Genomic DNA, 25611 nt, shown 5'->3' with positions numbered 1-25611 from the left:
GTTTGACCAGCTCTGTGATTCTGATCCTAAAGTTAGTAGCAGGAAGGTGGCGGCAGTGAGAAATGTCCCTGAGGGTCTGCAGAAGTTTATGTTCACATGCATACATTTTCTTTTCTTAAGCGGAAACCCATTAAAGAAACTTGTAACACAGTTGTTCAGTTTTGGGTATAATCCTCTTTAACAAATACAGCTCTTTACAATGATTTTATTTCAACCTAATCATTAAAAAATCTAAAACTATTAAGTTTTAGATTCCTGTTTTTGGGGTTGGTTCATTGTTGCCTCTTTAGTTCACCTGTTGTTAATTTCATTACATTAAAACCATCGACACTGATTAACAACCCCCTGCTACTACTGAACTGACCACATCAATATTCCACTAGTTTAACTGACTTGAAAATATACTTTAATTAAACAGTTTTCTTTTATTTATTTTTTCAGCATTGTTGTTTCTGTTGTTCAAATAGTAGGGACGGACAATATTAGCTTAAAATTTTGGCATGTTATCTTTTGGTATTTTTTGTGATAAATTCAATCATATTTTTAAATATATATATATATATATATATATATATATATATATATATATATATATTATTGTTCTCATTGAATCTGTAGTAAAAAACAAAAGTTTAAACAACAAATGTAACTATTGACTGTTTCTTCAATTAATTCATCTTTTCACCATAAATCAAAACTGTTTTGATCATTTTTTTGCCGATAGCAATGAACAATATGATAATGACCCATCCCTGTCAAGTAGATCTGTAATCAGTCTTAATAAAATGATGCAGCTAAGGTCAAGTAACTTAACATGTATGTAGGTTCAGGCTTGTGTGTTTGTACAAGAAATAAACTGCATCTGAACTGTGATGTGTCAGAGAATCCAACATACCTGCTGCAAGCTCCTTTAAGGGTTGACATTTCAAGGTTTGCTTCTGTCCTCTGCAGAGAGGTAACTGAAGGTGTGCGGATAAAGAAGACGGTTGATGCCTGGATCAGTGCTTTAACCAGAGATGTTCAGGTTAGTGCCGAGCATGTCTTAAAACATTTGGAAAACTGGGATCAATCCTGATCTGTATAATTTATGTCTTGTTGTGTTTCTCTTTTTCTTCTTAAATGTTTTGGTTTACAGAGCCTCATAAAAGTATTCACACCACTTGAAATTTTGCTACATTTTTCACCGTGCAACCACAAATGTCATTTTATTGGGTGTTTACATGTGAAAATGTGAAAACCATGCATAATTTTTTTTTTCAGGATCATCCTCGCCCTCTTCATGGTGAGATGCCTCCAGTAGATGCCATTCAGTGCAAAGCAGCAAATGCAATGAAGTCACAAGCAAGGGCTTCAGGTAGAGGGAAGCCAATGACCCTGCCCAAAGGAATCAGTAATAAGCCAGGAATGGGAAGAGGAAGCAGAGGCCAAATTGCTGGACACAGAGCGGTCATACCTGATTCTGCTAACAGTGATTCATTTGTTTTGTCTGTGAAATACAATTGTTTAATTCATCGTTGATTTGTGTATGTCTGCAGCAGGCAGAGCCTGTTGGAGTGTCAGGTAACCTGATGGGCAGCCAGCAGGATGACGTGGATGGAGAACTTTATCTGACTCGTCTGTACGGCAAACTCCCTTATGAAGGTCTGAGACGAACCCTGAAGAAGAGTCCATATCCTCGTTTCAGCTCTCCTGCATCCCCTCTTGGCAGGAAGCCATGCCCGCGACTAGTAGAAAGCATCAGAGGTCAGGAAAAAAGATTCAATCACTAATGTTCAGCTGTGGAGCCTGTTACCTTTTCTGGTTGACCTTTGATCTGTGTCTCCCGTCAGGTGTGAAGCTGAAATCCTGTAAGACTCAGACCAGTTTGACTCCTTTCCTCAATTTGTCAGCTGGACAACCTTCCAAACGAAACGTCTTTGACTCCTCCCACCTAGACTTACATGAGTCTGATCAGTTTACTGTGACTTGTGCAGAGAGCTCCACTGGTGCCACAGCCATCCCACTGCGTCAGTAAACTAATGAACATCTTCACTCTGACTACAGTTATTATTCACGATCTTCATGATCTTCATCAGGATTTTATTTTTTGTACAAACACAAATTTTATTGTTAAAGGATCCTATAAATCCTGAAGCTGAGCAGAAGAGAGTTGAGGGGCATAAGTGCTGATATATTTAAAAACTTAATGCTTTCAAGCTTCCTACACAGTCAGAAGATTATGGAGTTTGATCTGAGTATTTTTCTCATCTGGATAAGAACGAACAAAGAAAATAGAAAAATGTTTTATTGGCTGTCAATCAATCCATTCAAATCAGCTACCTTAAGATGAGGGACATCCAGCCAGCCAAGTGTTGTATTTAAAGCCTGACTTTAGTAGAAATATCTGCATAAATTGATATTGAACGTTTATCATTAAAATTTGAAATGAATTAACTTTGGCAGACCTCTGCTAATTAGAGTCTAAAAAAATATGTCATATGGTCATGAGAAATGTGTAAGAAGGTTTTAGAATATGTCCAACAATAGTTGTCAATTGGCAGCTCCGCTTTTTTCTCTTCAGTAACCTCTAGTAGCATTTTATGCATGCAATCAGCAGCAGCTTCTTAATTGCTGTCCACGTCACTGTTTTGTCTTCCATCATCAGATCTGCACTTTCAGGAAGACATGTTTTGTCCTCTGTAGCAGTTAAATCAGCTGAGGGAGGATGCTGTTTTTGGTCATTTTTTTCAAATCTTTATTTGAGGTGCAGGAAGAGTGGATCACTCTCATCTGTTTCCTCCTTTGCCAGGATTTTCTGCTGCATTAGTCTCATGCTCTGATAGTGGCTCGGTAGCTACAGCCATAGAGATTCCGTCACATAGATTGTACAACACAGACAAGAATCTCAGCATGTCTCAGCGATAAGTTAGCAGATCTGCTCTATTGGGAAGAGGAATTATGCAAGCAAGTTTTTTTGTCTCTAGGAACTTAGACCTTTCCTTCATGTTTTATGGAGTGTGGTAACTAGCTTTACGGGACAGTAAAGCCTCCAAGTGTGTAAAAAAAAGATTGGCTGCTACGAAATTATTTGAAGTACTCCTAATGCAAAGATGACCAGAACCGAAGTGTGTTATTGAATACTGGTACACAGCGTTTAAACAACTGTTGCTCCACCTGGAGACTCATAAGCATGATATATTGACCAATATACTACATATAAGGCGCTCTCACAATGGATTTTCACACTCTGGCTTAAAGCAAAACTAGAACATCAGAATATCTACAGGTCCTTCTCAAAATATTAGCATATTGTGATAAAGTTCATTATTTTCCATAATGTCATGATGAAAATTTAACATTCATATATTTTAGATTCATTGCACACTAACTGAAATATTTCAGGTCTTTTATTGTCTTAATACGGATGATTTTGGCATACAGCTCATGAAAACCCAAAATTTCTATCTCACAAAATTAGCATATTTCATCCGACCAATAAAAGAAAAGTGTTTTTAATACAAAAAACGTCAACCTTCTAATAATCATGTACAGTTATGCACTCAATACTTGGTCGGGAATCCTTTGGCAGAAATGACTGCTTCAATGCAGCGTGGCATGGAGGCAATCAGCCTGTGGCACTGCTGAGGTCTTATGGAGGCCCAGGATGCTTCGATAGCGGCCTTTAGCTCATCCAGAGTGTTGGGTCTTGAGTCTCTCAACGTTCTCTTCACAATATCCCACAGATTCTCTATGGGGTTCAGGTCAGGAGAGTTGGCAGGCCAATTGAGCACAGTGATACCATGGTCAGTAAACCATTTACCATTGGTTTTGGCACTGTGAGCAGGTGCCAGGTTGTGCTGAAAAATGAAATCTTCATCTCCATAAAGCTTTTCAGCAGATGGAAGCATGAAGTGCTCCAAAATCTCCTGATAGCTAGCTGCATTGACCCTGCCCTTGAAATAAAACACAGTGGACCAACACCAGCAACTGACACGGCACCCCAGACCATCACTGACTGTGGGTACTTGACACTGGACTTCTGGCATTTTGGCATTTCCTTCTCCCCAGTCTTCCTCCAGACTCTGGCACCTTGATTTCCGAATGACATGCAGAATTTGCTTTCATCCGAAAAAAGTACTTTGGACCACTGAGCAACAGTCCAGTGCTGCTTCTCTGTAGCCCAGGTCAGGCGCTTCTGCTGCTGTTTCTGGTTCAAAAGTGGCTTGACCTGGGGAATGCGGCACCTGTAGCCCATTTCCTGCACACGCCTGTGCACGGTGGCTCTGGATGTTTCTACTCCAGACTCAGTCCACTGCTTCTGCAGGTCCCCCAAGGTCTGGAATCAGCCCTTCTCCACAATCTTCCTCAGGGTCCGGTCACCTCTTCTCGTTGTGCAGCGTTTTCTGCCACACGCTCAGTTGTTGTTTTCTCTTGGTTTCTCACATTGTTTCCAGCGTTGCTTCAGTTCATTGAGGTAAGCAGATATTTAATCTACTAACTGAGGCTTGGAAAGTCTGAGATGGAGCTCCAGTTCTCAAAAACATCACTTTAGGGTGAATTAGCTGTGACATTTAGTCTCCGGCCATTTGGATGGGTGTGAAATCTGATATATTCTGCAGTCATTTTATAAAAGAGACATTTCATACTGCTAATATTAATGAGATGTAATAAATAGATAGAAATAATGAAAATAGTTTTTAAAATTGAATCAACGTTTAACTCGGACGAGAACATAAGAAATGATGAAAGATCGAAGTGTGTACATATAAAATGAATAACCTATGTTTGTTTGCTTTTGCAGGTCTTCCCAGGATGGACTGCCCCTCCAGGCGTGAGCATGCTCAGGAAAGGCCATCAGCACTTCCTACTCCTCTCTCAGTGAGCGAGGGGAATATGACCGACAGAGCCGACAATCAACAGGTGAACTGCATTGCAATTGTGCTCATATTGCTCACGTTGACTTCTGTAAGCAACATAAATTTATCCAGGTTTAAACGTTCACTTCAGTGCTGGCTGAAGATCTGTGTAAAATATTAAAAATCATTCCTTATATTCACAAGCCAAGATTTTAAAAGCTAAAGTGTTGTGGCAGAGGCTTTTATCTGACCCATTCTGTAAATAACAACTGACTGAAGAGATTCTTACTCTTTGCTCATTATTTTTATTGTCATGGTTTACATTAACTAAATTGAACATGTGTTTGGTGTGTATATATATATATTTATATATATATATATATATATATATATATATATATATATATATATATATATATATATATATATATATATATATATATATATATATATATATATATATATATATATATATATGGCCTTTCCTTAAATATACAATCACACACACATATTCTAGTGGGTCTATTTCGAGTAGGAATGCCATTTTTGTAGGTCATATTACAGGATCTTAATTGGATTTAGGTCTACACTTAAGCTAGGCCACTCTGAAACTACATTTAGTCTTTTTTTTTGGGAGTCATGGGATCCAGACCAGTGAAGTTCTTCCACACAAAACTCACATATTAATGTTTTCATGGATGAGTGAGCACTGGTGCACAGTCATGATGAAACAGGAAGTGACCATCCCCAAATTGTTTGCACGGTTGGGAGCATAAAATTTTCCAAAATGTTTTGGTCTGCCTTAAGTTAAAGGTCTCTTTAACTGGAACTAAGGGGCCAAGCCCAACTCCTTGAAAACAGCCCAATACCATAATTGCCTTCGTACCAAACATCGCGCTTGACACGATTTACTCTGCAGACGGTTGTGACCTTCGCTCACCTCACACAGGTTTTCACTGAGCTCCTGAAAATGACCTGTTCTTTTAACGAAGTTTGTAGAACCGGTCTGCACGCCTACATGGTGTTAATTGATTGTTTTTGACCTTTAAAACAGGCTTCCTTCCATTATTAAGCAGATATTTTATAGTTGAAATGTGCACACCCTGCATGCCTGTTATCACGCCTATAAGTAGTGGTTTATTGCTGGCTGTTCCAGATGGTGGGCAGTGGTTTCTCTGCTTTTGAAATAAAGCTTCTAATCTGAAGATGTTATGAAAAATGCTTAGTTATTTGTGTTTTTTTGTTTTTACAGTGTTTGTGTCTGGGTTTATCAGCCGTTCTGGGACATACATCAGTAATTCATCAATAACTCTATTTAATCCTGCTTGAGCAATAGTTATCCTTGACCATTTCTTGATTATTTCTGATCAAAAATGTCTGTTGGTAATTTTAGGATCAGACTCTTTTTTTTAGCTGTGGGGGGTCGCAGGGGTGTTTTTTGTTGTTAGCTGTGGTGGGTCACAGGGGTGTTTTTTGTTGTTTACAGAAGCAGCAGCTGGTTACAGAAAAACCTCCATCTTCTTCATCATGCATCATCAAGATCATAGCAGCAGAGTCCCCAAGAGAGAAAGAGGACGAAGAAAACACCTTCCCTGGAAATAACTTTCTTTCTGTCACTGATGTTCACCAGGTAACCACCTCTCCTTCCTGACAGTTTTAGTGAATCAGCAGCACCTCCTGCTGGACACATACAGATTAGCACTGAGGAGCATATGTTGGAGAATTTTGGTTGCGGTTTAATCACTGTGAGAAAGCTTTTCCTCTGTTCTGTACTGATAACTTGTTAGGAGGATAAAAGTGATGTGGGAGAGGAGGCCGTGGTGTTAGAGGGAGGCCCGTCACCAGCTCCAGTGCAGTACCACAGTCCAGCCTTTCCACCCAAAGCCCCCTCCTCCCGCTGTGTTGAAACTGTGACTCCTGTGGTGACCCGCAGCCAGCCGCAAGACATCCTGGAGAACCGGCTGGTGGAATGGTGAGACCAAGTCTGGAGTTTACTCAAACAAGTGCTGATCTGTCTGATTCTGTTCCTGTTGGTTCTGTTTAGGGTGGAGCAGCAGCTGATGTCCAGGATAATTGCGGATATGTATCGCCCACTCACGTCTGACCCTGCCCAGAATGACACCACTGACCAATCAGAGCTTGAGGAACGGAGCCTTTCTTCAGATGATGGTAGGTTGGACAGACTCCTTTTATACTGTCTTCTTTTCTTTCTGTCTCCTCCCTAACTTCTGATGAACTTCTTATCTTCATCTTGTCTCCGTCTTGTGTCTGCAGTGGAAGCAGTAGGAAGCGGAGGTCTGCAGCTCTTTGTTGACTCCAGCGTCTCTGTGGACTCAGCATTAATTAGGCAGCTGGTTAACGAGGTTCTGATCGAAACTGTGGCCCAGATTCTTTGCCGGACGAATGCATTAAATACAGCTCCAGAACCAGGACTGGACGAACCAAAATCAGAACCCACTGAAGATGAGGAGGTACAAATAAACTCCTCAGCTCTCTGTCGCACTGTAAGCTTCTGTTTTACTTCCCTATGTTTTGTAATTCTGCACCAGGAAAATATGGCATCATTGGTTCCCACACCAGTCCCAACACCACTGGCCAGTGTGCCCCAGCTCAGCAGAGAGACCACACCAGCCGCCACTCCACCTCCATCTAAACCATCCAGCCCAGTTACCCGGGAATGTCCTCAGCCAATCACAGCACCAGGTCTACCAGCAGGAGACTTTAAGAGTAGTTTTGAACTGAAATAAAACCAAATGTAGTTGACAATTGTTTAGATACATACAAGGAGACATGTTTGTTGGTCCCCTAGTGAAAATGTCTAAAAAGCCTTAAAAACCATTAAACGTATATTGCTGTAGCAAAATCTCACACTAAAAGATCCAATATTTAATTCCAGTGAACATGTTCAGGGTAATAAAAAAAAATCTCACAATAACAAATTCCTGATTTTAACAAAATAAGCAATGGAACAATTAATGGTACCCCAACTGTTTTGTACAACAACAGGACAGCGCTTAGTCTGTTGGAGCAAACAGAGAAAGATCTTTGACCATTTTTGCAGAATGTCTCTAGGTTAGAGAGATGATAGTGTCCTGGGTGCTCTCTGATGCTTTTTTCTCTTCAGCTCAGGTTTTCTACAGAGTTTAGATCTGGTCACTGAGATGGCCATCGAAGAAGTTCATTTAGTGTCCAGTGAATCCTTTTTGTGTTCATTTGGCCTCATCTCTTAGATTATTATTTTGCCATCTCACAAAATGACATCCCGTTTTCCCTTTATTGCTAGAGGCCACCTGATTTTCCTTAAATGTCCTGGTAGGTAAGAGTTCATGATGCCTTGCACTCTATGAAGGTTCCCGGGGCCATTAGAAGAGAAACAGGCCCACGGCTTCACAGATCCTCCACCAACCATCACAGTGGGCCTGAGATGTTTTTCCACAAATTTATTCTTTGTTTTACAGCAGACCCACCTGGACTGTTTGTTGATGAAAATCTTAATCTCAGTCTCATTTGACAAAAGTTCGGTTCCAGTTCAAGTCCTTGAAGAGTTTAACAGACTCTACATATTTATGTTTATTTATGCAGATGGCATCTAATGGTTGTTAGGGAGTCCTGGTGAGAACTTTGGAGAAATAGATTCTAAAGGATACCAATAACTTTTTCTACCGGTAATTTTGTTACAGATAAATTTAATTTTAACATGCCTTTTCCCCAATGAGTTAATGTGCTCAATTTAATGGTTGAATTTTTAGTCTATAAAGTAGTTTTAAAGCTTTTTACATCTTCACCTGCGTTTTGTCGGAGTTGATGTTTCATCAAATCTTGACTTCTGCTGTGTTTTAAATTATAATCAGATTTCAATCCAAGTTACATATAAAAGTTATAATGAAACCTGATTACAAATTTGTTGTAATCTCTTTAAGATCTCTTTATTATCCAATACAGTCTGATCATGCCCTGATAACAGCATTTTTATCTCTTTATAATCCATTTATACTTGCATTATAATAGGATTCTGGTCTGGGTTGATTACAACCATGTCTGATATCAATATTATAATGTCTCTTTATCTAATAATATATTTTCTTCCCCCTGCAACCCCAGAACTTGTTGCTACACCGACCACCACACCAGAACCCCATCTTCCTGAAGAAAGCCCCTCTGCTGCTCATCAAACCCCACCCCCACCCATATGTGGGAACCCTGAACTTCCACTGGATGAGGAAAGATCAGTGGAACAGCTGGAGTCACAGAAACAGCATCTGTATGCACACAGGAGTCTAGATGGAAGTGTTTCAGATCACACGGCTCATTAAACTCATTAAACACTAACTACTTTTCTCTATCAGGGTGGTGTCTGTACAAGAGGAGGAGCTTCCTGTCTGCCGCCCAGTCCCTGCTCCGGCTCAATCTCAGCCTTCTCTGACTGATCCCAGTCCTGCTCTATCTCCCAGACTTTCAGAAACCTGTAGCTCCAGCAGCAGCAAAAGCTCCAGCAGCAGCACTGTAACAGCAGAGACTGAAGCTGCGCTGAAACACATCTCAGAGGGAGAGCTGCTCATCAGTATCAACCAGCTGGCCCCTCTGACAGGTATGATCAGCTGCATCACTCTTTCTTTTCTGCAACTTATTCCAGAACCTCATCTCACAATCCAGGTCTATCATCATTTTTCCAAAAACAAACAGCAAATATTTACACTTTTTGTAACCATCAACAATGCTTCTGGCATGGTTCTGGCTGGATATTTGACCACTCTTCATAGATTGTAGTTGGTTTTCTGGCACAGATCCAGCCTTTAAACATAGTCCTTTACATTTTTTATCAGGCTTGGTAAAGGCCATTCACGAAGGCTTCCAGCACCAGTTTTTATGTTTCTTTAAGATCATTGTCCTGCTGGACAATTGTGTCACCAAGTAGCAACAACCTGACCCACACTGTTACTGTCACAATGAGCAACCCAGAAACCACCAAGGCCCCAACCGATCATTAGCTGGAAGCTGTTGGGACACTGGAACAGAGAAGTTTTGCTCAAATATCAACATGCTCATGTATGCCTGAAGCTAGCAGTTGTCCACATGGACAAACCAAATTCCTTCTGGAGACAATAACATGAAGAATATATGGAGGAGTCACTGTAAGGCTTCCAAAAAACCTAAGAACACTGGTCCAACTGTCCAACATGGTCAGTTGGACCAGTGGACAGTCTGTTTTACTGCCAGTAGCTAATGGTGCATTGCACATAATCTGTGGAATGATGAAGGATAGGGATAGCCTTCTTCAACTATATATACAGGTCCTTCTCAAAATATTAGCATATTGTGATAAAGTTCATTATTTTCCATAATGTCATGATGAAAATGTTACATTCATATATTTTAGATTCATTGCACACTAACTGAAATATTTCAGGTCTTTTATTGTCTTAATACGGATGATTTTGGCATACAGCTCATGAAAACCCAAAATTCCTATCTCACAAAATTAGCATATTTCATCCGACCAATAAAAGAAAAGTGTTTTTAATACAAAAAACGTCAACCTTCAAATAATCATGTACAATTATGCACTCAATACTTGGTCGGGAATCCTTTTGCAGAAATGACTGCTTCAATGCGGCGTGGCATGGAGGCAATCAGCCTGTGGCACTGCTGAGGTCTTATGGAGGCCCAGGATGCTTCGATAGCGGCCTTTAGCTCATCCAGAGTGTTGGGTCTTGAGTCTCTCAATGTTCTCTTCACAATATCCCACAGATTCTCTATGGGGTTCAGGTCAGGAAAGTTGGCAGGCCAATTGAGCACAGTGTTACCATGATCAGTAAACCATTTACCAGTGGTTTTGGCACTGTGAGCAGGTGCCAGGTCGTGCTGAAAAATGAAATCTTCATCTCCTTAAAGCTTTTCAGCAGATGGAAGCATGAAGTGCTCCAAAATCTCCTGATAGCTAGCTGCATTGACCCTGCCCTTGATAAAACACAATGGACCAACACCAGCAGATGACACAGCACCCCAGACCATCACTGACTGTGGGTACTTGACACTGGACTTCTGGCAATTTGGCATTTCCTTCTCCCCAGTCTTCCTCCAGACTCTGGCACCTTGATTTCTGAATGACATGCAGAATTTGCTTTCATCCGAAAAAAGTACTTTGGACCACTGAGCAACAGTCCAGTGCTGCTTCTCTGTAGCCCAGGTCAGGCGCTTCTGCTGCTGTTTCTGGTTCAAAAGTGGCTTGACCTGGGGAATGCGGCACCTGTAGCCCATTTCCTGCACACGCCTGTGCACGGTGGCTCTGGATGTTTCTACTCCAGACTCAGTCCACTGCTTCCGCAGGTCCCCCAAGGTCTGGAATCGGCCCTTCTCCACAATCTTCCTCAGGGTCCGGTCACCTCTTCTCGTTGTGCAGCGTTTTCTGCAACACTTTTTCCTTCCCACAAACTTCCCACTGAGGTGCCTTGATACAGCACTCTGGGAACAGCCTATTCGTTCAGAAATTTCTTTCTGTGTCTTACCCTCTTGCTTGAGGGTGTCAATAGTGGCCTTCTGGACAGCAGTCAAGTCGGCAGTCTTACCCATGATTGGGGTTTTGAGTGATGAACCAGGCTGTGAGTTTTAAAGGCCTCAGGAATCTTTTGCAGGTGTTTAGAGTTAACTCGTTGATTCAGATGATTAGGTTCATAGCTCGTTTAGAGACCCTTTTAATGATATGCTAATTTTGTGAGATAGGAATTTTGGGTTTTCATGAGCTGTATGCCAAAATCATCCATATTAAGACAATAAAAGACCTGAAATATTTCAGTTAGTGTGCAATGAATCTAAAATATATGAATGTTAAATTTTCATCATTACATTATGGAAAATAATGAACTTTATCACAATATGCTAATATTTTGAGAAGGACCTGTATATGGGGCTATGTTTAAAGGTTGGCTATTAAGCTCTGCCTCTTCTGATCTGCAAATGGGTCAACTATCCAGCCAGATTTAGGCCAAACATTTGTTGAAGGCTACAGCAGGTGTTTAGTCTCTCTGCAACTTGCTGAGGGATATTTAACCAAATATTACTTGTGTATAAACTAGAGTAAATGTTAAATGTGTTTCATAAAGCCAGTATGGGGGACTGTTAGATGAAGTGAGTTCTTCATCTAACACTGGAGTTGTGTTTCCTCAGTGGTGTAATTGTGATGTGTCTGTTTATGTTTCAGAAGAGGAGGGTGTGTGTAGCTTCTCCAGCTCTCTACAAGAGGTGGAAGACATGGTAAGTAATCAATGCTAGGACTGTGGGATCCCTTCCTACTCTGCACTCTCACTGAACAACATGTTTATTTTCTTCCGTTTACCTCTGTCCTCCATGAGTTGCTGGGTTTTCACTATCAGCACTAAGACAACAAAGGGAATGCTTTTTATATTTAGCAAATGTATTAAGGATGCCTTTTTGACGCTCAAATTGCGTTCGGTCTGAACGCACCGGTGCACTTCTGCATTCATTTACAGTAACAGTGTATGTGATCCATGTAACTGGGGCATGGCGTAGCTGTAGAGCGTGTGATACGTATAAGGAGGCTTCAGTCCTTGACTCAGAGGTCCCAGGTTCGAGTCCTGACCCTGGAGACCTGTACTGCATGTTTCCTCCTCTCTCTACCCTGCTTTTTGTCTATTTACTTTCTAAAAAATAACAAAAATAAAGGCCACTAATACCTTGGGGGGAAAAAAAAACTGGGTCCATCCCACCATCCAGCCATTAGTAGAACCACCTTTTGCAGCAGTAACTCTCTGCAGCCATTTTCTGTCTGACTTTATCAATCTCTTACCCTATTGGAGAAATTTTGGCCCACTCCCCTTTCCAACGTGGCTTCAGCTTATTGAGATCTGCAGACCTCTAGTTATGCACAACTTTCTTAAGGTCCCCTCACAATGTTCCCATTCTTTCCTTTTTCAGCTATTCTTTTGTAGATTTCTGTTGATGGCTCAGTTGGATCCATCTTCAGACAGCTGGCCTCACATTTGACCTTAGAATACTTATACAGAGGAGTTCATGGTCGGGTCAATGTCCTCAAGGTGTCTATGGGTGCAGAACAGGCTCAAATCACCAGCCTTCCACCACCGTGATGAAGAAGTTGTTATGAAGTATCTGTGCTGATACGCTGTTTGGTTTTCCCCAAACATGACGCTATGCATGATTAAAAATCTCTGACATTGTCTCATCTGTCTGATGGACAGTAGGGCTGCAGGTATGTAATTGCCATACTACTGCTTAATGTTCCTATGATGATATCGATAATGATTAACACATATTTTACAATACAATTTTCTTTTTTTCTGTATCATAATTTATCCACTATTTGTTGTGGCTTAAGTATCTCAGTCGCTGCAAATCTGCATAAAGTGTGGGCATAGAGGGTCTTAAAGGTCAGCCAAAAAGATTATTTACATGCATGACACCTGAAAATTATATCCTACTAAACATTTTAACCAAGCAGTCTTTTAGCCATTGTGATATAGCACACATTAATACAGCGTTAACAATTGTGATTCAACATATTATACAGTACAGCTCTAATGGACAGTGTTCTTTGCGTTCATTCAGATGTAACATTGCAAACATTTGTCATGCTGCTGTATTCTTTTTAGAGAGACACGTCTTTGAGACTTTTCCAAACAAGCTATACTTGTTTGGTTTTTTCTAGCTGTTCTGTTATGAACCTTAACATTTAACCTGTAGAGTCTGACGTGGATCTCCTGGGTTTTATGGTAATTTCTCTGAGCTTCATGCTCTGACCTTGCTGCGACGCTCTGAATTAGCTTCGACGTCCACTTCTAAGAAGACTAACAGCTGTCTGAGATGTTTCCCGCTTGGGAATAATATTTCTAATGGACTCATTTGGTAGTGGATTTAACCAGATAACAGTGTGGAATCGATTCTCAACTCAACCATTTTCACTCAGATGTGTTCTAAACAATTTCCTGATTCAGTGTTTTTGAACCGGACCGGAAAAGGGTGGCTTGTCCTCTTCAGGTTGGAGCGGAGTTCCTGCCTCGAGTGGAGAAGTTCAAGTATCTTGGGGTCTTGTTCATGAGTGAGGGAAGAATGGAGCGGGAGATCGACAGACAGCTCGTTGCGGCTGCCGCAGTAATGGGGGTGCTGTGCCGGCCCGTTGTGGTGAAGAGAGAGCCTAGCCGAAAAGCGAAGCTCTTGATTTACTGGTCGGTCTACGTTCCTACCCTCACCTATGGCCATGAACTTTGGGTCATGACCGAAAGAACGAGATCCCGGATACAAGCGGCTGAAATGAGCTTCCTCCGTAGGGTGGCTGGGCACTCCCTTAGAGATAGGGTGAGGAGCAGAGCCGCTGCTCCTCCACATCGAGAGGAGCCAGTTGAGGTGGCTCGGGCATCTATACCGGATGCCTCCTGGACGCCTTCCTCGGGAGGAGGCCCAGGGTACGGCCCAGGACACGCTGGAGGGACTATGTCTCTCGGCTGGCCTGGGAACGCCTTGGGCTCCCCTCGGAGGAGCTGGAGGAGGTGTCTGGGGAGAGGAACGTCTGGGCGTCTCTGCTGAGTCTGCTGCCCCTGTGACCCAGTCCTGGATAAAGCGGAAGTCGACGAGTACGAGTATGAGCAGTTTTTTTGAAAGCACAGTGGTCTGGAATAGTTGCTGTTGACTTTTTCCTGGCTTGGTAGCTATTATTAACTATTATTATTATTATTAACAGGTCATGCAAAACGTTTGAGCACACCAGATATGTGTTGTAGGAGCCTCTGTTTTTACTTGTGCAGACCTATATGTTGTGTTTCAGTGGGTCAGTACTATTCTACAGATGTTTGGAATTCTGGATGTGCTACATTTAGGGGCTCATTTAAAAAATGTTTCAGACTCTATAGCCCCTTTTCCATTACCTGTAGAAAGCCCAGGGCGCGTTTGATACAAATTTACTCAGATAATTTCACTTTCTTGGGGCTTTACTTTCACGGGTAAATGGTCCTACTCTGGACATGGTCTTTTCAGCTTTACCCAGGATTTGTTAAAGTGGCAGGGTTATGTACAGCGAGGCTTGGAACCAGCAGCTGCTGTAATGGCAGAGGTTACTATACAAATGAATTGTTTTTATAACTTTGATTTGTCGCAAAAAGTGGTTTTAATATGTTTTTAAGCAAGAAAGTAGGCTATGAAAACATAATCTGTGCAGTCAGTTCATCCAGAATGAGCCTACTTTGAAATGGTTTTTCGGGGCAGCGGAGCGCCACTTACGAGCTGGTCTGGCTGCCCCGAAGCTAAGCTAAACTAAACTAAGCTAAGTGGACAGTTCGACCGGAACTTCCCCACTATCCACTGCCTTATCTGGCACTCTGGGATTTCCCGCTACCTGTTATCTGTTGTGGCGACTGAAAAGTGAATATAAAGCGTTTAGTAGGTATGAGGTGAATAACTGTAAGTACTAGAAAATAAAATGTATTGTTCGCCAGAAATTTGTGACATTTTAAGTTATTGTAGACATTAAGTGTAAACTATTTCTCCTCAGCTTTGTAAGACAAATATTTTAATGCAGTGCTGATGATCAGAGCAATTTAACTTTTTCATGTACATAAAACATACACATTTCCCTAAGACTGTCTTTTCATGTATACCTAACTTAGTGGTGTATGAAATCTTTAATATTTTAAATTTTTCATAGTTTTATGTGGACAGCTTGGCAGTAGGAGAGACCATAGTTCCAGGTTTAGGTGCAGAAGCTGAGTGATCCTCCCATCATCTGCTCTACTCTCTATGCATCTTCTACTTAAAATAACTATTTCCCTATGATTAGACAGTCAAGGTATCAATTCCCTGTAATTCTGAACTGATTATGAGTTTTTTTAATCATAATAAGTAATTTTGTTTTTACTACAAACAGGTTCTGTAGTTATTGGATATCATTTTACCTGATAATCAAAGAAAAATAAGTGTGTTAAACAGTGTTTAGTAGTTAATGTAAATGAATAATGCTGTTGTAAATCAGCAACTCTGATCGATTCTGGCCAGATGCAGGTTGGTAAAGAATTAAATGTAAAGTAATAATTTGAAGGGGACATATCATGCAAAATCCAATTTTATAGCCCTTACATACATTTTGTTGTGTATTTGGAGTCTGTAAGAGAACAGAAAAGTTGAAATTTAGTCTCTCCAGGTGCTGCAGATATCTTCATATTCTGTTTGGGTCATATCTTTCAGTCTGTTCAGTTTTCTCTATCATCTGTTACATTTTTTCAACTGTTACGTCACAGTATTTGCTGCAGAACAGCTAAATAAGGTCACGGACTTCCTGCTGATTAATTTTGCGTAATCGCCATATTTATTTATCGCTGCGATTTTGTAGTCTAAGCTAAAGTTAGGTAGATTGTTGGGTGTTTTAACCCACACAATTCATTACACTCTCCCAGCATCAGAACCTCTTCAAAGTGTATGGTTACATTTTATTTTTCATGTAAATGTTCCCACATCAGTGGGGAAATTCCTATTCCACAACTTCAAGGATGAGTTCTTCAGCAACCTCCACCAGTATCAAGATGGATTTGCTGAACAACTTCAGCTGATTAAGGGGTCACTTCCTTCTGTCTCTTGAAGCAACGAACACAACAAGGCGGTATGCATAAAAAATGCTAAAATGACAACAAACTTTATTTTAGACATAAATTTATTGTGTGTTGATATGACGTCCTGACCATTGTTGACCATTCTACTGATAGCAGTAGCATGGTCCCTTCTGCTTAGTGCCATGTGCTGCTTCAGGCACATTAGGAATATTATTATTACATGAACAATTTTGAATTGTTTTTGCCATTTTTGTCTTGTTTCAGCAGAGCTAGATAATTCTTATCAAACCACAAAAATGGCCGAATGGGTCAAAGTGGAGCGTTCTATGACCTGAAGAGGGGTGAGGTGTGAAGTGCCTACGTAACATTTAAAGAGATGGCACCAAAACAAGTTGCTCTCAGACGCACCTCAGGACAGGTAAAAGAGGAGCCTGTGGAGCTACAATAACAAGGAGTTCAGACCAAAGCATTGCAGCTCTACTTTATATAGACCACATCCTAATGATTTAAGTGTGAAAAGGAGGGATTTAAATGCATGATATGACCCCTTTAAACTGTTCCTGCTTATGCATCCAGTGCAAATTAAGAATAATGAAAGGAATTATTAAACTGTATAACTCTAAAGCTGCTCATCATCTGTTATTTATGAGTTGACACAAAAAATGATTTATTAACTGTTAAACGGAGTAAAGGAGGGATGTCATCTGCTGGAATGAAGGGGTATTGCAGTCTTCTTCACAACTTCCCTGTACGTCAAATGGTCCGTGGCAATGGAAACAGAACGTATGAGATTCCCCAGGAATGCTATTACCCGGGTAAAACAAATCCTCGGGCTTCCGGTGGAAAAGGGGCTTATGTGTAAACCAGATAGAATAGTGTGTTCAAAGTTCTGGTGATAAGTTGCTTCAGTTCTAGACCAAGACGGTCTGACCTTTTCCAAAGTTCAAATATCTTCCAAATAAAGCCCTAATAAATGTGGACAGCATACTTAAACCTATCTATGAGTGCTTCTGTAGAGTTAGGAAGATTGGTTTCATTTAAGATAATTTACTTTTCTTAAGCTGTTCAGATTAAAGTAATTAAAAACCAGTTTGATTGTGCATATTTTGTCCCACCATGTCCCTCCTGCAGGCCTTTGACTCCTCTGCTGTGGAACACGTTGGAGGTCGTAACCTTCTGCTGACCCTGTTGACCAAGATGGAGCTAGGAGCTACTCACGGAGGACAGAGGCCACAGCCTGAGGTGTGTTGATTACTTCCCTCTAGTGACATTGGCTTTAAAACTAAGGTCAAAGAGATGTAGACTGACTATAAAGTATGATGCTCAACTTAAATAAATTGTCATGAAACATTTATTACAACACCTTGAACTTTGTCCTTTGGTACCCCTGCATAACCTGAGCTGCTGCCCTCGGTTCTCACACACCAACAGACTAAGAGACAGTTTTTACACCAGTGCAGTTACTCTAATCAGTGCCTCGGTTCCTTGAATTGGGCCATGTGCTATATATAAAGTGCAATTTGTTGCTGTTTTACGGCTGCACCAATTATGTAATATTTATTTTATTCGGTACGTAGTTTTTGATGCAGCATTTCTCTATACACATTACATGGGCCAGTCGAAAAATTTCATTGTACTAATGCATATTGTATGTTGCTACGATGACAGAAATTATTTATTTTATTTTGTATTGTTTGATATTCTAAAACTAAAAAGAAAATCAAACCATATTACATTTTTTTATCTGTTGCTAGCTACTAAAAATAGAAAAATTAATTAATTAATTAGTGATTATGCTGCATTTTATGGCTGTGACCAGGAAGTAAGTGAAGGCTGTTAAACAGAAACACTCTAACCTTTGACCCGCTGTGAATTTAGGGCTCCTGGGGGAGGGAGGAGATGGAGGACGAGGTGAGCGTGGGGGAAGTGAGAGACTATGGGCATACAAAACCTCAAAACCAGACCACAAATCCAGGTCAATGGGACCAAACCTCCGCCTGTGGACAGATCAGCCAGCCTGCAGGTACAAGTGTCTGTATAGTATGTATGGGCTGTTAAGGGAATAATTGAGATGAAATGCATGATATACATAGAGCTGCAGATGAGATGTGTTTTTGTCATCCAACATATAACAGGTGAAAATATGAGGAGACATAACAGCAATGTGATTATTTTACTAACATATATGAACATTTGGATATTTAATATTAATTTTTAAAATACTGAGAAAATAAAGTAAAATGAGTAAATAATTGAAACTGAGGAAAATATATTTTATTTTTTCTATAAAATGTAATAGAAAAACATCTTCTGGTGAGAAATAAATTAGGACACCCCCACTTAAAATGGCCAAAATTGCACACCGTTATGTCACGTTGGGTAAACATGATGAGAACATAATTACTCTGCATTTAGAAGGAAGTTTGTTCTGTTTAAACCTCAGACATGTAGTTTGATGCTTCTGACTGTTGAAGTGAGAGTGAACACCATGGTGTGATCCAAAGATCTCTCTGAAGCCTTCAGGTTTGTAGATTGTAGCAGCTTCTGAGTCTGGAAAAGGATTTCAGGAGGTCCCTAAAGAACCTGAAATTAGCTGGTCCACTGTATGGTAAATAGTCTACAAGTGGAGTACATTCAGAACAACTGGCAACATGCCCATGTCTGTCTGACCTAGCAAGTTCACCATGAAAGCAGACTGCAAGATGTTAAAAGAAGTCTCCAAAAGCCCTAAAATGTCATGGGACTTACAGTAGGCTCAGGTGTCTTAAATTAAATTATTTGGACACCAGAGCAGAGGACAGGTATGACATAACCAAACACAGCATTCCAGGAAAAAAACGTGACACCACCTGTGAAGCATGGAGGTGGAAGTTTCATGGTTTGGAATGCTTTGCTGCAGCAGGACCTGACCAACTCACCATCATAGAATCTGCCATGAATTCTACTGGGTATCAGTGGGAGCTTGAGAAAAATGTGAGATCATCTTTAAAAAAATAAAAACTGAAGCAGATCTGGACCTTGCAACACGGATTGAGATGCTGTGAGGGGACCTGAAACAAACTGAACACACAAGAAACCCCTCAAACTTCTCACAGCTGAAAGTGAGGAGTGGGACAAACTGTTCTCAAACGGATGTCAGAGATGGTAAATGAAGATAAGAAGCATCTCACTGAATGCATTTTAGCCAAAGGGGATAACACTTTTGTTGCCATGTTTTTTTAATGAGTAAACTAAGTTAATACCTAATTTACCAGCAATTAAATCACTGCCTACTTCAGAGAGGAGAAAACAGATGAGATGCAAATATGTGAAATTTTTTTGAAAGACAGATATTATTATTATTATTATTATTATTATTATTATTATTATACAGGGGTTGGACAATGAAACTGAAACACCTGTCATTTTAGTGTGGGAGGTTTCATGGCTAAATTGGACCAGCCTGGTAGCCAGTCCTCATTGATTGCTCATTGCACCAGTAAGAGCCGAGTGTGAAGGTTCAATTAGCAGGGTAAGAGCACAGTTTTGCTCAAAATATTGAAATGCACACAACATTATGGGTGACATACCAGAGTTCAAAAGAGGACAAATTGTTGGTGCACGTCTTGCTGGCGCATCTGTGACCAAGACAGCAAGTCTTTGTGATGTATCAAGAGCCACAGTATCCAGGGTAATGTCAGCATACCACCAAGATGGACGAACCACATCCAACAGGATTAACTGTGGACGCAAGAGGAAGCTGTCTGAAAGGGATGTTCGGGTGCTAACCCAGATTGTATCCAAAAAACATAAAACCAGGGCTGCCCAAATCACGGCAGAATTAAATGTGCACCTCAACTCTCCTGTTTCCACCAGAACTGTCCGTCGGAAGCTCCACAGGGTCAATATACTATGCTATAGCCAAACCTTTGGTCACTCATGCCAATGCCAAACGTCGGTTTCAACGGTGCAAGGCGCGCAAATCTTGGGCTGTGGACAATGGGAAACATGTATTGTTCTCTGATGAGTCCACCTTTACTGTTTTCCACACATCCGGGAGAGTTACGGTGCGGAGAAACCCCAAAGAAGCGTTCCACCCAGACTGTTGCATGCCCAGAGTGAAGCATGGGGGTGGATCAGTGATGGTTTGGGCTGCCATATCATGGCATTCCCTTGGCCCAATACTTGTGCTAGATGGGGGGTCACTGCCAAGGACTACCGAACCATTCTTGAGGACCATGTGCATCCAATGGTTCAAACATTGTATCCTGAAGGCGGTGCCGTGTATCAGGATGACAATGCACCAATACACACAGCAAGACTGGTGAAAGATTGGTTTGATGAACATGAAAGTGAAGTTGAACATCTCCCATGGCCTGCACAGTCACCAGATCTAAATATTATTGAGCCACTTTGGGGTGTTTTGGAGGAGCGAATCAGGAAACGTTTTCCTCCACCAGTATCACGTAGTGACCTGGCCACTATCCTGCAAGAAGAATGGCTTAAAATCCCTCTGACCACTGTGCAGGACTTGTATATGTCATTCCCAAGACGAATTGACGCTGTATTGGCCGCAAAAGGAGGCCCTACACCATACTAATAAATTATTGTGGTCTAAAACCAGGGGTTTCAGTTTCATTGTCCAACCCCTGTATGTGTTATATATATGATAATATATACATTATTATCTGGACTGGCAGACTGGGGTGGTGGTCCCCCTTCATCTGAAGGGTGACCAGAGGTGTGTTCCAACTACAGGGGTATCACACTCCTCAGCCTCCCTGGTAAGGCCTACGCCAGGGTATTGGAGAGGAGAGTCCGGCCGATAGTCGAACCTTGGCTTCAGGAGGAGCAGTGTGGTTTTTGTCCCAGCCAAAGAACACTGGACCAGCTCTATACCCTCTACAGGGTGCTCGAGGGTTCATGGGAGTTTGGCCAAGCGGTCCACATGTGTTTTGTGGACCTGGAGAAGGCATTCGACTGTGTCCCTCGTGATGCCCTGTGGGGTGTGCTCCAGGAGTATGGAGTTGGGGGCCCTTTATTAGGGACCATCCGGTCTCTGTACAAGCGGAGCAGGAGTTTGGTCCGCATTGCCGGCACTAAGTCGGACCTGTTCCCGGTGCATGTTGGACTCTGGCAGGACTGCCCTTTGTCAACGGTCCTGTTCATAACTTTTATGGACATGATTTCTAGGCGCAGCCAAGGGCCGGAGGGGGTCTGTTTTGGGGACCAGTGGATTTCGTCTCTTCTTTTACAGATGACGTGGTCCTGCTGGCCCCCTCTAGCCAAGACCTACAGCATGCACTGGGGCGGTTTGCAGCCGAGTGTGAAACGGCTGGGATGAAGATCAGCTCCTCCAAGTCCGAGGCCATGGTTCTCGACCGGGAAAGGGTGGCTTGTCCTCTTCAGGTTGGAGGGGAGTTCCTGCCTCGAGTGGAGAAGTTCAAGTATCTTGGGGTATTGTTCACGAGTGAGGGAACAATGGAGCAGGAGAAACTTGCAAGTCAGCCCTACTTGTGCTAAATCTTATTTAACTTTAGTAAAACCATAACATGGCAGCCCTGAGTTTCTCTTTAAGAACTGAATTTTGTTCTGACCTGTAACATCTGTACCAGAGTTCAGCATCCTATTGCATAGTAAGTATAGTAAGTAATAAAGACAGCACTACAGAGAGAGTGGTCAGAGTTACGCACCTCTATTTCACTTTGACTAAGAACAATCCTAAGAAAAGTGTCACTACAACTGATGCCTTTGTAGCCTGAAACCGAAGCTGAATACTTTAATGTTTGGTCCAGTTATGAGTTAAAGGTTACAAGCTAATACTAATTGCTACTCACTATTACAGGCTTACTGTTGTGTAGGAGAAATGTGGAGAATAAGCTTTTAGTTGTTTCAGATGTGACTCTTTAGGAGTCACTGAAAATGTTGCACATCGGCATAGGTCTCCAAAAAAATCCATGTTTTCTGCAGGAAGATAAGAATGAAAGAAGAGCTGTCTGAAAAATAAATTTTGTTGTGTCTGAGCTGCATCTTTAGCCTTTCTGGTTGTCATGGAAGCATGTCTGATCCCACACCTACCAGCTTAGCACTTCTGCCGTTTTCTACCAGCATTATTCTGTAGGTAGTCAGAAAGCTGTGTGTGTGTGTGTGTGTGTGTGTGTGTGAGTGTGTGTGTGTGTGTGTGTGTGTGTGTGTGTGTGTGTGTGTGTGTGTGTGTGTGTGTGTGTGTTTTCTCAGAGAGGTTATTTTATCCACGTGTTGGCCCTTCATGTTGTGAGGACTCCAAGCTGCTAGTTGTGAAGCAGTTTTTGAAACATTCTGTGCAACCTGCATATCTGTTGCATACAGGTTATGCAGAAATAAATACTAACCATATTAGTATCTATATGAAATAAAGGTAAAAAGACACCCGGATTTTAAAGAATCTGTGCAGATGTGTGTGGTTCTGTCAGCGGCTGTGCTGTGCAGCGCACACTGAGCTCTGTGTTTTAGAAGTTTGACCTTCACTGTCTGCACACTGTATCCTTTCACAGCCCAACTCAGAGAGTTTTCATTCAGCCATGGAGCCTGTGAAAGGCCTGTCTTCATTTTCTAGGTTCCCACTACTGCTTCCAACTCAAAACATGCATTCCCTGTCCCCAAATACAGAGCCCACCCAGCTAGCCCTTCAGAATCATAATTCCATACAGCGGTTTGTTAAAAACCGCTAGGTAAACTCTTCTCCATCCTTTGGCTGGAAGGATTTAACCGAACCTCTGCTGCTTCTCCCACTGCTCACCAGCCAGAAAAGGAACAGGACTGCTGCTCTCATCTTTTCAGATGAGAGCAGCTGAGCTTTTCAGTGCTAACAAAGACGGATCACGTTCTGACACAAGTTGTCTGGAGACTTCTCTTGAGTAACAAATGTTTTTGTGGAGTCCGCCAGTAAGACCACAACTCAGTGTTGTGATTATGAATCTGAGAATATTATTTAATATTTTATCAAATAATATTTTGGTTTCGTCAAGGGTTGTCCTGTGAATACCAGCCCAGTAAGGCGATGGTATTAGGACAAAATAGAAAGGTGTGAGACGAGCTCTGACATTATTGAACAGCATAAACTCTGCACATATATGGAATGAATTCGCACAATTTCTTAAAATACAAGAATTTATTAACAAAAATAAGTCAACTCATAGTCAAACATATTTCAATCAACAAACTCTTTACTATGCTAAAATAATCCAACCAAACTACCAAGCAGAATTAAAGAATAGGGAAGACTAATGGGCTATGTACAATATAAACAAGTTGATTAAAGATGATTGAAAATCATGACCAAAAAGAGTGATGCAATATTACCATGCAATGTTTATGTTTGAGAACCAAGGATTATCTTGAATCTGGAAGTTAAGTTAGTCTTCGAACCAACTTGGGTAATAATCAGCAAACGTTTAGACAACCACTCACAATGCAAGATCAGATAAAATATGATTTTAATAAAGCAATGTTTTAAGAATGATCTGCTGAATAAAACCAACCTTCTGGATGACCATTTCTCAACGGTGTCTCATTAGCTGCCTTTATTTATTAAAATAATATTTAAAGAAATATTATTAAGGAAATGGTAAAATATTTAAGGGAATATTTTGGAAAAGAGCCAAATCTTTCTGGAGAAATGGGGCTTAATGGTGTTTACTTAGTTATCAAATTTAGTAAAATGATGTTTAGGGACTATTATTTACTAGCTTGAAAACTAACAACCTTTCTGTTAAATATTATTTGGCAGCAAGCACATGTTCTTACCGGTTAGCGTTGAGCTAACAAAAGAAGCTGATAGCTTAGCACCAGATTCAAACACACACCTTTAAAATACCATCAATAAAAGGGTTAAAATGCATAAGCGCGGACGACACGTTATGGCCAATCTTCTTTGTTTAAAATCACCCTTTGAATAAAGTTTGTCTTAACTTTAAAAACACACACATGATCGTATGACACTCTCGGATCCAGTTGAAGAGTTATGTCTGTTTGCCAGCAAAGAGACATTAGCGTGCTGTGCCTCCCCTATCCTGATGATCACCGGTGTGGAAGAGATCGGACCATTGGAAATGGGATGCATTTATACAGCCAGTGGCATCATGGGAAGTCCGCTGCAAGTCATATCACAGCATGTTAACCAGATTTGAGTCCATACTTTAACTAGACCACTTCAAAACCTTAATATCTTTTCTTTTAAGCCATTCAGAGGTGGACTTGCTAATGGGTTCTGATTCAGAACCCTTGTGAGCTTAGGCTTAAAGTAACAAACTGCTGACCAGGCATTCATCTTCAGTTTTCTGCTAGAGAGCAGAATTAATGGTTCCATCAACTGCACCAAGTTGTCCAGGTTGTGAAGCAGCAGAGCAACCCCCAACCATCACAATACCACCACCAATTAATTAACATAATTGCTTTTGGGCTACCACCTTGACAACTCTCCACCTTTAGTGAAAGTGCTCAGTTTGTAGTCAGTAAAGATGCTTTTTTTTCTCAGACGTTGGACAACGGGACAAACAGAATACGCAGGGTGGAGCCAGGAAGACAGATGTTTATCTGCCCACCTTCAGAACCCAGGAGGACAGAAGCAAGGAGGACAACGAGGAGATCGGGGGGTCAGTGAATGCAGACACAGACTCGTCCACCAATGATGTCTTCTGACCAAAGATTCTGATGATTCCGTTTTTTTAACTTCATGTTAGTTGGATGTATTCCCGGCGACCTTTGAACTTTGTAAATTTCAGTGGTTAACTGTTTGACTGTTCCTTAAAATGTCCTCCACATGTTTATTCAGATTAAAATTGACAAATTTTACTTCTAATACACATCTTGTTGTCTTTCCCTTTATTTACAAAGTGGTCATTAAGTAAAAATATGGTTTCAGTTTAAAGAAACTCCTGCACAAAGAGCAACAGCTGACATTTGTTCTCAGAGTGAATCAAATCTAAAGCTTGGATTGTCCCAGAGAGAAGCTCTTAGCTTCATCCACAGCTTATGTCAAAGGAACCATTTTAAAACCTGCTTATTGATAAAAGAATCAATAAAACCAAGCATCACATTATGGTCATGTTTCATGGCTGTGCTGTGTATCTCAAAATGCTTAAAGGAGAAAAATACAACAAAACCATGTACATAATTATAATACTAGGATTTGGACAAGAAGCTGATGAGCAGGGAGCGAATAATGTTTTTTTGGGGTTTTTTTTATTCTT

At 41.1% G+C, this 25611-nt stretch overlaps 1 protein-coding gene across 2 annotated transcripts in view; it reads left to right on the top strand.

Annotated features, from left to right (window-relative positions):
- kiaa0586 (KIAA0586 ortholog) overlaps window positions 1-25224 on the top strand; it is a 64585-nt gene extending 39361 nt beyond the window's left edge. For both annotated transcript variants that reach the window (XM_047345003.1, XM_047345002.1), the window contains exons 10-25: window positions 952-1024; window positions 1261-1446; window positions 1536-1743; window positions 1830-2006; window positions 4781-4899; window positions 6322-6465; window positions 6623-6807; window positions 6880-7004; window positions 7110-7306; window positions 7385-7538; window positions 8937-9096; window positions 9182-9423; window positions 12034-12086; window positions 17534-17644; window positions 18281-18425; window positions 24897-25224. In XM_047345003.1, coding sequence (XP_047200959.1) covers window positions 952-1024; window positions 1261-1446; window positions 1536-1743; window positions 1830-2006; window positions 4781-4899; window positions 6322-6465; window positions 6623-6807; window positions 6880-7004; window positions 7110-7306; window positions 7385-7538; window positions 8937-9096; window positions 9182-9423; window positions 12034-12086; window positions 17534-17644; window positions 18281-18425; window positions 24897-25060 — 2443 coding nt within the window. In that variant the 3' untranslated portion in view covers window positions 25061-25224. The remainder of the gene's footprint in view (window positions 1-951; window positions 1025-1260; window positions 1447-1535; window positions 1744-1829; window positions 2007-4780; window positions 4900-6321; window positions 6466-6622; window positions 6808-6879; window positions 7005-7109; window positions 7307-7384; window positions 7539-8936; window positions 9097-9181; window positions 9424-12033; window positions 12087-17533; window positions 17645-18280; window positions 18426-24896) is intronic.
- The last annotated feature ends 387 nt before the right edge of the window (window positions 25225-25611 follow it).

This window comes from Girardinichthys multiradiatus, chromosome 19, assembly GCF_021462225.1.
Source record: "Girardinichthys multiradiatus isolate DD_20200921_A chromosome 19, DD_fGirMul_XY1, whole genome shotgun sequence".
Lineage (NCBI taxonomy): Eukaryota > Metazoa > Chordata > Actinopteri > Cyprinodontiformes > Goodeidae > Girardinichthys > Girardinichthys multiradiatus.
The sequence above is the reverse complement of the archived record's forward strand: the minus strand, read 5'-3'. Positions and strand labels throughout refer to the sequence as shown.